Below are 12,080 nucleotides of genomic sequence, written 5' to 3' on the forward strand. Positions count from 1 at the left end.
AGTGGAAGGAGACATTTGGAAATGAGAGTTCATGCAGCTGTGTAATATAACCTGAAACCCAAATGTTGCAATTTCTATTTGATAATTATTAACATCAACCAATGTATCAAACAATAGGAATGTAGAATATATAGAAAAATAATTTTACTGCATTGTGCATATGGTCTATAGACTATTGCTATCCTGTATGGTTCTTAACTCTTTCTAATTGAAAAATTCATGTGGATCTGGACATATAACTCCATGATAGAGCAATTGCCTAGTATGTCTGAGGTCTTTGATTTAATCTCTACCATGGCAAATGAAAAAAGAGTTGTGCATTAGTCTGAGAGGAAAGGAAAGACATGAGGCAAGCATTCCCCCTTAATGAGAAATGCTGCACCTCCACTATGGTTGAAAACATTAATCAAATTCATCTCTGCTTCCTATTGGATATAGCTCCTTTTCTGACAATGACAGCAGTGCCTCTATATCCGAAGACTCGGAGAATGAGAATTCTCATGTAAGGGCTTCCTTTAGAAACAAGTCACACAGAAGGGGAGGACCATCACAGAGGTGAGCAGTGCGATCTAGCCCTTGGGATGTGTTTTGAAACTATTATTTGGATGAAAGGTCTTGTATTCCTTTCCTAGAGTGGGCTTGGTGAATGTTCCTGTAATCCAGACACTACAGAAGACCTCAGAAGTATCTTGCTGCATCCCTTCCTAGCTTGGAAAACTATCACTGCCTAGCCATATTTGATGGCCATGGGGCTAGTCACAAACATGCTTGATTACTTGCCTGAGGTTCATGTCTATATATTAAAAGGTTTCATGGCCCTGTTTTTTCTGATTTCCTGCTTTTTTTTTTAAATCCCTCTTTCAGGGTCTTGAAACAACTGTGTGTGAAGGTTGGCTGTCATTTTCTAAATTGCTCTATCACATTTGACCCTACTTCCAGAAAATAGAGCAGTGGAATGGAGTAGCTAGAAAAGAAAAGCTAAATATCCTTAGTGGGCAATAGAGCAGTCACGCTCCAGTATGGGACTGTGAGGGTGTGGGCCAGGGGTTCCTATTCTGAGCAATTTACAGTATTTACTTTTTCTTTGCTCTATCTTCCTCTTTCTCTTCTTCCCACTAATTGCCTTCAGCTTTCCCATGGTTTTATTTTTTTCCTCCTTTTTCTATTCCTTCCTTCTCTGCTTTTTATTTTTCCTGACAATGTTGGGTCTTATTGGGAGTTAGTGGCATCCTTGATTCACTCAAGGCCAAGCAAGATGCTTATTCTTGGTGTGAACATTCACCAACAGGCATTTATTAACCACTTTTGTTCAAAGCACTGGTATTTGGCAAGTCATACTTCATAGAGGCTCTATGGTTTCATAATCATCTAGGAAACCTTTTGTAGTGAGTAGAAAATTAAAAGAATTTTGTTCTTTAAGACCATTTGTTTACTATGGACATTATACAGATGGTGAGCATTATAATTTCATTGTATGTTTTTTATTTCCAGAGAGCAGTACCTGCCTGGTGCCCTGGCACTTTTCAACATTAATAATAGCAGTAATAAAGACCAGTAAGTACATTTACAGTAGAAAACTAAAGCTTTGTTTTGAAGAAACTAGTAAAACAGAAGGAAAATATCTCCATCTGACATACAGTAAATATTAACTAGACAAACTAATATAGTGACAATGAATGATATTCTATTAGTTTGTTGTCTGACTATCTAGATCATATTAAAAGTAGTATTTTTATGTATTCATCTATTTGAATATACATATAAAAACCGTATCTGTAGTGTATATGCAATTCTCCTTCTTTGTGGATAGAGTGGCTAACAAAGGTACAGGAAACATTATTAGTTCTTCCCAGTCTGAACCAATCTATCTAGGTCAAGTACCCCAAGGAAAAAACTCTGATATGGAGGTCTGAGAGCAGGAGTTTATTGGGAGTACTCTTGGGAATGGTATTAGGAAGACAGTTGGTGTAGAGGGTAGTGGGTAGAATTGGTAGAGGGAGAAGTTGAATTTCAGATAATAGAATTGCTATACAATGTGATCCTTCGGGGAACTTTAGAGGATGGCTGGCTCTCCAGCACTGTTCCATACTTAGGTCATAAGAGCAGGCCTTTGTAGCCACACAAAGTCATTAGATAAGGGCTAGCCCGAGGAAGTACGGCTGTAACCTTGGCCATGGTGGTTTCCTTCAGTGACAGCCAACCAAGGTAGAGGAAAAACTATGAGCTGCCAGCAACCAACACTCTTGCCAGATGGGAAATGAGACCTTGAAATTTCTATACTATTGTAGCCATCCAACCCCTGTATACAGCTCAGCTCCACTTTATTGTATAGAAAATTTATCACACTTGGGAAGGGAATATCTCTTCCAGGTTTCTGGTTGTTCTTTTCTCCCCGCTGGGGAAGCTTTCAGGAGAAAGCTTAATGGTGTAAATTGAGGTCCTTGATAGCTGCAGCTGGTTTTGAAGATTCAACTGAAATTCCTCATCCCCTCCCAGCCCTTGCTCAAGTCTTCTCATCCTTGACCAGAACTTCTGGTCTGCATGCCTTACATGGTTTTCTATTCTTCCATTGTGTAACAGCAAACCTACTTATTTCTGCCAATCAAGGTCAATGACTCATCAGTATAGTGATGCTTCATGACCTACCCATGGGCCATACTTAATCAGTTTCTCCTAAAGAACTCTACATATGGCCATAAGTGGACAATGAGGAATAGATGCTGAAGCAGAAGTGTTAATGACATGGGTATGTGGGGGGTTGTGCTTAGCCACTGGCTTGGGCAGCTTACTTGTTTGTTTATGCTCAATCCCAGATATATAATCCATTATATCATAGGTTATTGCCCAACCTTCGGCGGAACATTTTGACACTTCATGAAAAACTACTTTAGTCAGAATTATTTCCTTTAAGGAAAATAGACAGCATTTTCTTGAAATTCTCAATGCTTTTATTTAAAAATATATGAAAGTAATACCAAGAAGCCTAGATTTTGAATAAGCTTTTTTTTCAAATCAACATTGTGGAAGTACACTCAAACTTCTTAGGTTTGTGCCTTCACTTACTGCCATTTTCTTCAGTTTTCCATACTGATTAACCTGTGGATTTTTGCTTTTTTAATTATCTGAATAAGTGTCTATTTTTTATAGGATGCTCCATTAGGAAGTTAGATTTCTGGTTTCTGACCAATAGGGCAGGTCTTTGAATATACAGCTGAGAATTCTTGGCCCATGGAGAAGAAAGTTAAAAAAAAAATGAAAATCAGATTGTAATGTGATTACATGACAGAAATATTGTTTCTATTTTAGAGAACCAAAAGAAAAAAAGAAAAAGAAAAAGGCAAAGGAAAAGAAGAGGTGAGACTGGCATGAATCATCCCACATTTTTTGCCCTTAACATTTTCTTATTTTAACACTGTATACACAACTTTTTCAGCAAGCCAGATGACAAAGGTGAAAATAAAAAGGACCCAGAGAAGAAAAAGAAGAAAGAAAAAGAGAAGAAAAAGATAGAGGACAAAAGTAAAGATAAGAAAGAAGAGTAAGTATTTCTACTGCAATTAAAATCAGAAATAAATTTAGAAAGAACATTTATGGTAAAAAGGACTTGTTTAAATATTAAGTGTCTTTAAATATTTAAAAGTAAATTTTTAAAGTAAATTGTTATCAATTTTGAATTAAAGTCTTTTTCTAAATATGTGTAAACATCGTATTGTCTCACTAATGTGAGAAAATGAACAAATAAAGAAGATCCAAAATGTACAATAGATATTGTGAATTGAGAAGAAACTGTCCAAAAGAAAGGACAAACTATGATGAGGGAAAGGGGAAAGGAAGAAAGGGAAAAAGGGGAAAATATATGTATACACATGATAGTTAAGATTGTTACACAGCTATTTTCTCTTAGTTCATTAAAAAGAAAGTTTTGTGCTAATATTGTGTAGACAAGATATCATGCCTATGTCTTCTACTCTAAATAACTACTAGGAAGACAACAATATGCAACATATCAACTACTGTAACTGTCCCACTGACCTGTTTTAAAACTCAGGTTCATTGTTGTGTTTATCTTTTTTATCTTTTTTTTTTTTTTTGGTACTGGGAATCGAACTCAGGACATTGTACCTTTTTTATCTTTAAAATAAAAATTTTAAAAATCTTTTTCTAAGTTTCCTAAAATTAAGAATTACTGATTTTTCTCACCAAGAATTTTGATTGTTGGTTCATTCTCTTCCCCAAGCATTTGTGAGTACAAAATTACCACTAGTGATTATTCAGGTTCAAGAATAATTGAGTGCCTACTGTCTGGGCATGGTGGTGCATGCCTATAATCCTAGCACTCTGGAAGTTGAGGCAGGAGGATCCCCATAAGTTCAAGGCCAGCTGGGACTACATAGCAAGACCCTGTCTCAAAACAAAACAAACCAAATCAAATCAAAACAAAACAAAACAATTGGGTGCCTAGTATCTTAGTATCAATTTTAAAAATCTGAAATAAAAATTTAATAATTTCACTAACTTTTTGAGCACAAAGTATTGGAAAATGGCAAATACTCTAAAGTAAAGAAGTCTGATTGCAAAAGCCGAGCTAATTTTTTTGGTGGGGGCAAGGGTTTGAGACATGGTCTCACTACATAGTTCCGACTGGCCTTGAACTCACTTGTAGTCCAGGCTGGCCTTGAATTCCTGGCTATGCTTCTGCCTCAGCCTCCCGAGTTCTAGGGTTACAGTCATGTCAACGACACCTGGCAGGTCCACTTTTGAGAGCAACACAAATGCTACCAAAACAAAAGTCTTTTGGAGAATTTAAAACAAACATTTGAGAGTTAGAATTCCCCAAGACTAACCCAAAGGACACTTGTAAAGCTCTTTTCACTTTTTATTAAAGGCTGATTCCTTTCTGAATATACTTAAGCAAAACTCTACATGTGACAATGGTCCTGCTATACGTTCCTGTTTAGAACGTTGTTGAAATTTGTATTAGGAGAAAAGTCCTTAAAAATATAGGATTAGACCAGAAGATTGTACAAAAATGTCCATTTGATCATGCATTTTCTTCCTCCATTCTTCTTGCCCTCTTCTGTCTTTCTTAAAGAATCCTTTCTACGTGCTCCCCAATCAGTGCTTTCATTAGATTAACCTTTCTTTTTCCTCTACAGCTGAGAAAGAAGCTATGAGTCCTCTCTCGTCTCACAGAGTAGTTTCTGGTCACTTGGTTACCTGACTGGGCTGTGGTGGCCCAGTTACTATTCCCCTGCTGCCCACAAGCATCCAGAGGAGTCTGGAATAGCCGTCGTTCTTCTCCTGCATGCCCCTTATCTCTTAGTGACTTGAGAATAGAACTAACCAAGGCACTGCAGTAAAACAAGGACCTTAATAAAAGGTTAATGTATATTTTAACATTAGCAGTGGTAATTTAACTATCTATCCACCCTACACTAACTAATTCCTTCTTACCCAAACGCATATCAAGCTAATTTTTTTCACTGAAGGGTGAGCTTCTCTAGCTTACTCCTCTTTCATTCATTGTGGGTTTTGGTATAACTATACTTGAAATGGTAACTAAAAATGTTCTTATGTCTCGGTAACTTTCGCCTGTATTTTTCACTGTTGCTAGGGAGAAGAAAGAAGTTGTGATTATCGATCCTTCGGGAAACATGTATTACAACTGGCTGTTTTGCATCACCTTACCTGTGATGTACAACTGGACAATGATTATTGCAAGGTGTTTATTTTTTGCAGATCTCAGCCTATTTGTAGTTTCCAAGTCAACTGACTGAACTAGCACTCCTCAGAACACATTTCCTTTTCCTGCCACAGCTTGGAAAGAGAAACTGAGTTACTCTCATGTGTTTTTCTGAGATCAGGCAGGGGTGCTTTTGTTGTTACTATACTTGGTCTTCTGGTAGTGGGGTGGGGTGGGTACTTTTAAACTTTTGATTACTCAATCGTGTAATTAGAACATTTGGAGAAATTATATGGGTTTTCTTTCCGGCCTACTAGAAAAAGTGTTGTCAATACTGAAAAAATATCAAGGATCTAGTGTCTTTTAGATGGTGAACATCTCATCTATTCAAGACCAAGCATATTTTCCTGATGCATATTTCTTGAAGTGTGTTTTCCTGAAGCATATTGGGAACAGGTGTGTTTCAATTAGTGTATTTGACTTCAGCCTGAGGTCATTTATTCTTATCTGATATCTTTACCAGCTACTACTGATGGATAAAATGTTAGAGAGAACAAAACTGAACAACTCAGGAAAACATTTGAGAAAGCTATGACTGAATAAACATGTTTTAAGGGCTCCTTCCTAAGCCTTAGTATGTTGTACAGAAGTCACAAAAATGATAAAGGTCACACAAAGAGAATTTTTACTTCAGTTAATCTCCATTTTACTCATACAAATTTTTCCCCCAGAGCCTGCTTTGATGAACTTCAGTCTGATTACCTAGGATACTGGCTCATTTGTGATTACGCTTCAGATATAGTCTATCTTCTCGATATGTTTGTACGAACGAGGACAGGTAAATATATTCAGTTTTAGATAGTCTAAATGTGTTTTATCTCTGATATATAATTTAAAATTTCCAAGCTCAAGTATTCTTTAAAATAAACTCAGAAATCTGTCTTACAGCAAAAGGCACAGTTAAAAACAAAAGTCATGATTTTACCTGCCCATAAGCTTAGGCCACTCCAGCCGATTCAGAAAGATGGTACCAGGGAAACTTTTGAACATAGTTTGGGAGATTTCCTCCATTTTTATGTTCATTGGGTTTACGCCAGGTGAGAAGACTAGAGAGAAAAGAAATATTCTACCAGCTCTGTAGGAAAAAGTAACTGCTCCTGCTAGGAAGGCCCCTCAAAAAGGAAGAGAGCCGCAGAGCTATAGTGGACATTTCATAGGAAGTGTGAACTTTGTGCTTCATGGAGGGACTGTATCAAGCAGAGAACAGCAAAGCTTCCTACTTAAAGTGTTCTTGGTAAGAAGTAATGAGTTCATTGTTTCTGCACTATTCTCCACATGCAAACATAACTAGTGTACACAAAGTAGAAGCTTTTAAGAATTATTATGGAAAACAGAGACATTTTCAAACATCATTGCCCTCGAACAATGCTCCAGTGTTCTGCCCTGTTTGCTGCTCTGGCAGCCATTCTAGGAGGAGGAAGAAACTCCCTATGGCGATGTATCACAGTGCTGAAATTTTGTGTTTAACACACAGAGCCTGTGGTAATAGCACAGAAAGGAAGATCCCAGGTGACTAAAGACTGGGGGACAAGAAGGAGAGAGGAAAATGTAGCCTCACAGGGCACTTATGCCTCACATTGAAGGGGCAAGACATAAACATATAAAATGGTCAGATAGCAAGGCAGGTACCCAAGCTTCAAGGGTAGGGCTGGAATTCATTCAGAAGAGCAGCATGAGTTGTTGGGCATAGTGCCAGATGTTCAAAAAACTTTCCAACAATTAGGTGTGGTAGTATGGTAGGAAAAACAAACCATCTTTTTTCTTAGTATAGTCTCAACACAATATACTTGTGGTCAACAAAATATGTATGGGAGAAACATCACATGCTAAGCAATGCTGTAACACCAGCTGGGTGTCTTATAATTTAACTCAATTCTGGAGGATGTTAACTGGAGTTAGCTGTTATTCCACACTCCCATGTTAAATGTCAGTTACAAACTCTAGGTTGTGGCATGTACTTCTGACCTGCTTGTTATAAAGCAGGGTTGTAATAACCCCTCCTCAGGTCTAATAACTTGTTTTTATGGTTTACAGAACTGAGGAAGTACATTTATTAGTTTATTGTATTAATGAAGGGTATGCTAAATGATATAGATGAACAGGGGGTAAAGAGATACACAGGGCAAAATCCAGAAGGGTCCTGGGAGCAAGAACTTCTATCTCCATGGAATGCACTTTCCAGCACTGGGTGTTCATCATCCTAGAAGCTCTCTGGACTCCATAGTTAGAGATTTTAAGGACAGTTTAAGGTGATGGTAGATTAACTTAATCTTGAGCCTTCTGTCTTTTCCAGGGAAAGCAGCAATGAGGAGGTAAGGGGAACCTGGTGCTGAAGGCTTAGTCTTTGTAGTGATTAGCCCCATCTAGGAGCCCACCAAGCATTGCCTCTATAGAACAAAAGACCTTCTTGTTATGCAGGAAATTCCAAGGGATTAGGAGCTCTATGTTAGGACTCGGGGCCAAAAACCGAATATCATCACAAAAGATGCAGCTAGCACACCTATTGCTCGGGAAATTATAAGGCTTTTAAGAGCTCTGTGCTAGAATATTAGGGAAGAATACAAATACATCATTAATTTATCATAATATCAGAAGAATGTGAATTCTGTGTAAAATAAATGACTATCTGGGTGGGGATACTAGATCTTAAGAGATGTGTATGCAACCCTCTTATTATCAAACTTACAAGGTTTTACTTTTTATTTCCACAACACGCTACTTTTCACAGCCATATGTTGATTGATATTTATGTCATATTACATTGCTGAAGCCATATTTATTGGAAATAAATTCTTGTTTTGACTCAACAAAGTTAAGTGACTTTAGAAAAATTCTCAATGGCACAAGAAGGGGAAACATTACATTGATTTGTTTTTCTTCTATTTTAGGTTACCTAGAACAAGGATTACTGGTGAAAGACAAACACAAACTCATAGAGAAATATAAATCAAACTTTCAATTTAAACTTGATGTTGTATCAGTGATACCGACTGATGTGCTATATTTTAGATTAGGGTGGAACTATCCAGAAATTAGATTAAATAGGCTATTAAGGATCTCTCGCATGTTTGAGTTCTTTCAGAGAACAGAAACAAGGACAAACTATCCAAACATCTTCAGAATTTCTAATCTTGTTATGTATATTGTCATTATTATCCACTGGAATGCATGTGTGTACTACTCTATTTCGAAAGCTATTGGATTTGGTAATGATACCTGGGTCTACCCTGATGTTAACGATCCTGAATTTGGCCGTTTGGCTAGAAAATATGTATACAGCCTTTACTGGTCTACACTGACTTTGACTACCATTGGTGAAACACCACCTCCTGTGTTGGATTCTGAGTATGTCTTTGTGGTGGTTGATTTCTTGATTGGAGTTTTGATTTTTGCTACCATTGTCGGTAACATAGGTTCTATGATTTCCAACATGAATGCAGCCAGGGCAGAATTTCAATCAAGGGTCGATGCTATCAAGCAGTACATGAATTTTCGAAATGTAAGCAAAGATATGGAAAAGAGGGTTATTAAATGGTTTGACTACCTGTGGACCAACAAAAAAACAGTTGATGAGAGAGAAGTCTTGAGATATTTACCTGATAAACTGAGGGCAGAAATTGCCATCAATGTTCACCTAGATACACTGAAGAAAGTGCGCATTTTTGCTGACTGTGAGGCTGGTCTGTTGGTGGAATTGGTTTTGAAGCTGCAACCCCAAGTCTACAGTCCCGGAGACTACATATGCAAGAAAGGGGATATTGGACGGGAGATGTACATCATAAAGGAAGGCAAGCTTGCTGTGGTGGCAGATGATGGGATCACTCAGTTTGTGGTGTTGAGTGATGGCAGCTACTTTGGTGAGATCAGCATTCTCAACATTAAAGGCAGCAAAGCTGGCAATCGAAGAACAGCCAATATCAAAAGTATTGGCTACTCAGATCTCTTCTGTCTCTCAAAAGATGACCTCATGGAAGCTCTAACTGAGTATCCAGACGCCAAAACTATGCTGGAAGAGAAAGGGAGGCAGATCTTAATGAAAGATGGTCTATTGGATGTAAACATTGCAAATGCTGGTAGTGACCCTAAAGATCTCGAAGAGAAGGTCACTCGAATGGAGGGATCAGTAGACCTCCTGCAAACACGATTTGCCCGTATCCTGGCTGAGTATGAGTCAATGCAGCAGAAACTGAAGCAAAGGTTGACCAAGGTTGAGAATTTTCTGAAACCACTTATTGACACAGAATTTTCAGCTCTTGAGGGACCTGGAGTAGAAAGTGAGCCCACAGAATCGACATAAGACTGAAAAAAACTTCATTAATGAAGACATACATACTTAAGATCATTTTGATCACATGACCAAAGGCAATGAAGGAAAAAAGAAGAGGACTGGACTGAGAAAATTTTCCATGAAGAAAATATGCTTGGGTGGTTGACACAAGGCCTATACATTCTCCATGAGGTACTATGGTTAAAGAATCATCCTATGTGCATCCTTTCCACAAAGCATGGGCAAAGATATAAGCTAATTAACTTGAGAGGTAGATTTTTCACATATGCCACTTTTATGGAATAATCTTCATAAAAGAAGTATTTCTCACTTTCAGGCCATTTGGTTTGTTGAAGAGTGAAACGTCTTCAGAGTAACTTGGAACTACATCATGTTTGGGATACCATTTTAAAAATAATTAGAATGCAATAAAGTTAATTATGAAACTATAGTGAATATGATCTATTTGATAAGAAATTTAGGATCTTACAGAGCTTCAAGGTCATTTTAAGGCCACTAGCTATTGTGGTACTCTAGGGCTTCAGGAAGGCTGGTTTGGAGAAACTTCTTACTGATAGATAAAGGTATGACAGATCACTATATGAATACATGCACACACATAAATATTGAAATATGTAATACAGAAAATTGTAAAATGTAGAAATTCTTAATATTAAATTTAACAAGTTATCTGAGAATTAAGGCCTGACAGCAGTGGTTACTGTCTTACTTTTCTGCCTTGCCAGGAGTAAGAAAAATGGATAAAAGTACTGTCATTGAGTGATTATCAAGGGAAATTATCAAAATGTTAGAAAAGGAGACCTGAAAATTTTGGGGACCAGGCTAGGCATTATTGGGGAATTTCTAAGAAATACATAATCTTATAGCTGGGAGTACAGTGCAGGCCTAGCCCTGGGTTCTATCCCTAGAACCTAGCAAAGAAAGAGAGAAAAAGAGGGTAGGACTACAGAATTCAGGCTCAACTGCTTCAGAGTCTACCTTTTAGCAAGATCTCTAAGTGATTCATATCCACACTGAAGCTTGAGAAGCCTGTATCGAAAGGACCAGGAAGGAGGCAGTGGGAGGATGCTTCTAAGAAGAAAAAGGAATTTTTTCTCACAAGTGTGTAGCTGTGGAAAACACTGCCAATCAATCACATAACTCTACTCTTGAACGCTCATGTAGTTAAAAAATCTTTCTTAATATCAATTACTGGGATTGATAAGAGATTTCTATCTCTGCTTATGATGACATTACTGAACATGGTTTCTAGTTATTTGACATTTCTGATATATATATGGACTTCAGTCAGCAAATGTCAGTAGTATAATTTATCCTGTCCACCACTGAAGTATACATTTGAATCCCAGCAGTCTGGAAGGCTGAGATAGAAGGATGGCAAATTTGCTCCCAGCTTCAGTAACTTAGTGACTTTTCAAGACCTTGTCTCAACATAGAATAAAATAAAAATAAAAATGGCTGGAGATGAAGTTCAGTGTGAAGGGCATAGGTTTGATCCCCAGTCACACACACACATGCACACACACACACTCCATTGAACAATACACTCCATCTTTCCACACCTAGATTGCCCTTCTAAATTTTGCCTATTTCTTTATCTTCAGCCCATAAATATTTCTTAACAATACAAGAGGTTTCTAGTCCACAAGTAGGTCCACCGTACGCAATGCTTAACATGGTTTCTGCCTGAGACAAGTACTCCTTTTCCTCCATTTTCTTTCTTATTCTTACTGTTCCTTCTCTTTCATTGTATGAACCCTCTGAGATGCTGTAAGGAGGCTTGCAACTATGGTAGAAAAGAATGAGTGAGGTTATACACCAGCTCAGATCTGGCTCACCAAGAATTTACCTAAAGCACAGTATCTAGGGTGTGAGTCTGATCTGGACTAGAGACATAGCCAAGAATTCTGATTTGGTGACTCCTGACCCCAAGCTCTGTGAGTCTTGCAGAGGTTTATATGGGATAAGTGGCAGAGTTTCTATTCAAGGGCTAGAAGGATGTTAGCCAATTCCTTTCCAGTGACTCCTCTAAGGAGAGGGCTCTGATTG

General features: G+C 37.8%; 1 protein-coding gene across 1 annotated transcript in view; it reads left to right on the top strand.

The window, feature by feature from the left end:
* Nucleotides 1-10,133, top strand: part of Cnga1 (cyclic nucleotide gated channel alpha 1) — a 34,633-nt gene extending 24,500 nt beyond the window's left edge. The window contains exons 3-9 of the mRNA XM_005391887.2: nucleotides 439-555; nucleotides 1,492-1,554; nucleotides 3,307-3,354; nucleotides 3,434-3,538; nucleotides 5,615-5,722; nucleotides 6,415-6,521; nucleotides 8,632-10,133. Of these exons, the coding sequence (XP_005391944.1) occupies nucleotides 439-555; nucleotides 1,492-1,554; nucleotides 3,307-3,354; nucleotides 3,434-3,538; nucleotides 5,615-5,722; nucleotides 6,415-6,521; nucleotides 8,632-10,040 (1,957 nt within the window). The 3' untranslated portion in view covers nucleotides 10,041-10,133. The remainder of the gene's footprint in view (nucleotides 1-438; nucleotides 556-1,491; nucleotides 1,555-3,306; nucleotides 3,355-3,433; nucleotides 3,539-5,614; nucleotides 5,723-6,414; nucleotides 6,522-8,631) is intronic.
* Nucleotides 10,134-12,080: the final 1,947 nt, after the last annotated feature.

This window comes from Chinchilla lanigera, unplaced genomic scaffold, assembly GCF_000276665.1.
Source record: "Chinchilla lanigera isolate Chin_1 unplaced genomic scaffold, ChiLan1.0 scaffold00042, whole genome shotgun sequence".
In the NCBI taxonomy this organism is placed as follows: Eukaryota; Metazoa; Chordata; class Mammalia; order Rodentia; family Chinchillidae; genus Chinchilla; species Chinchilla lanigera.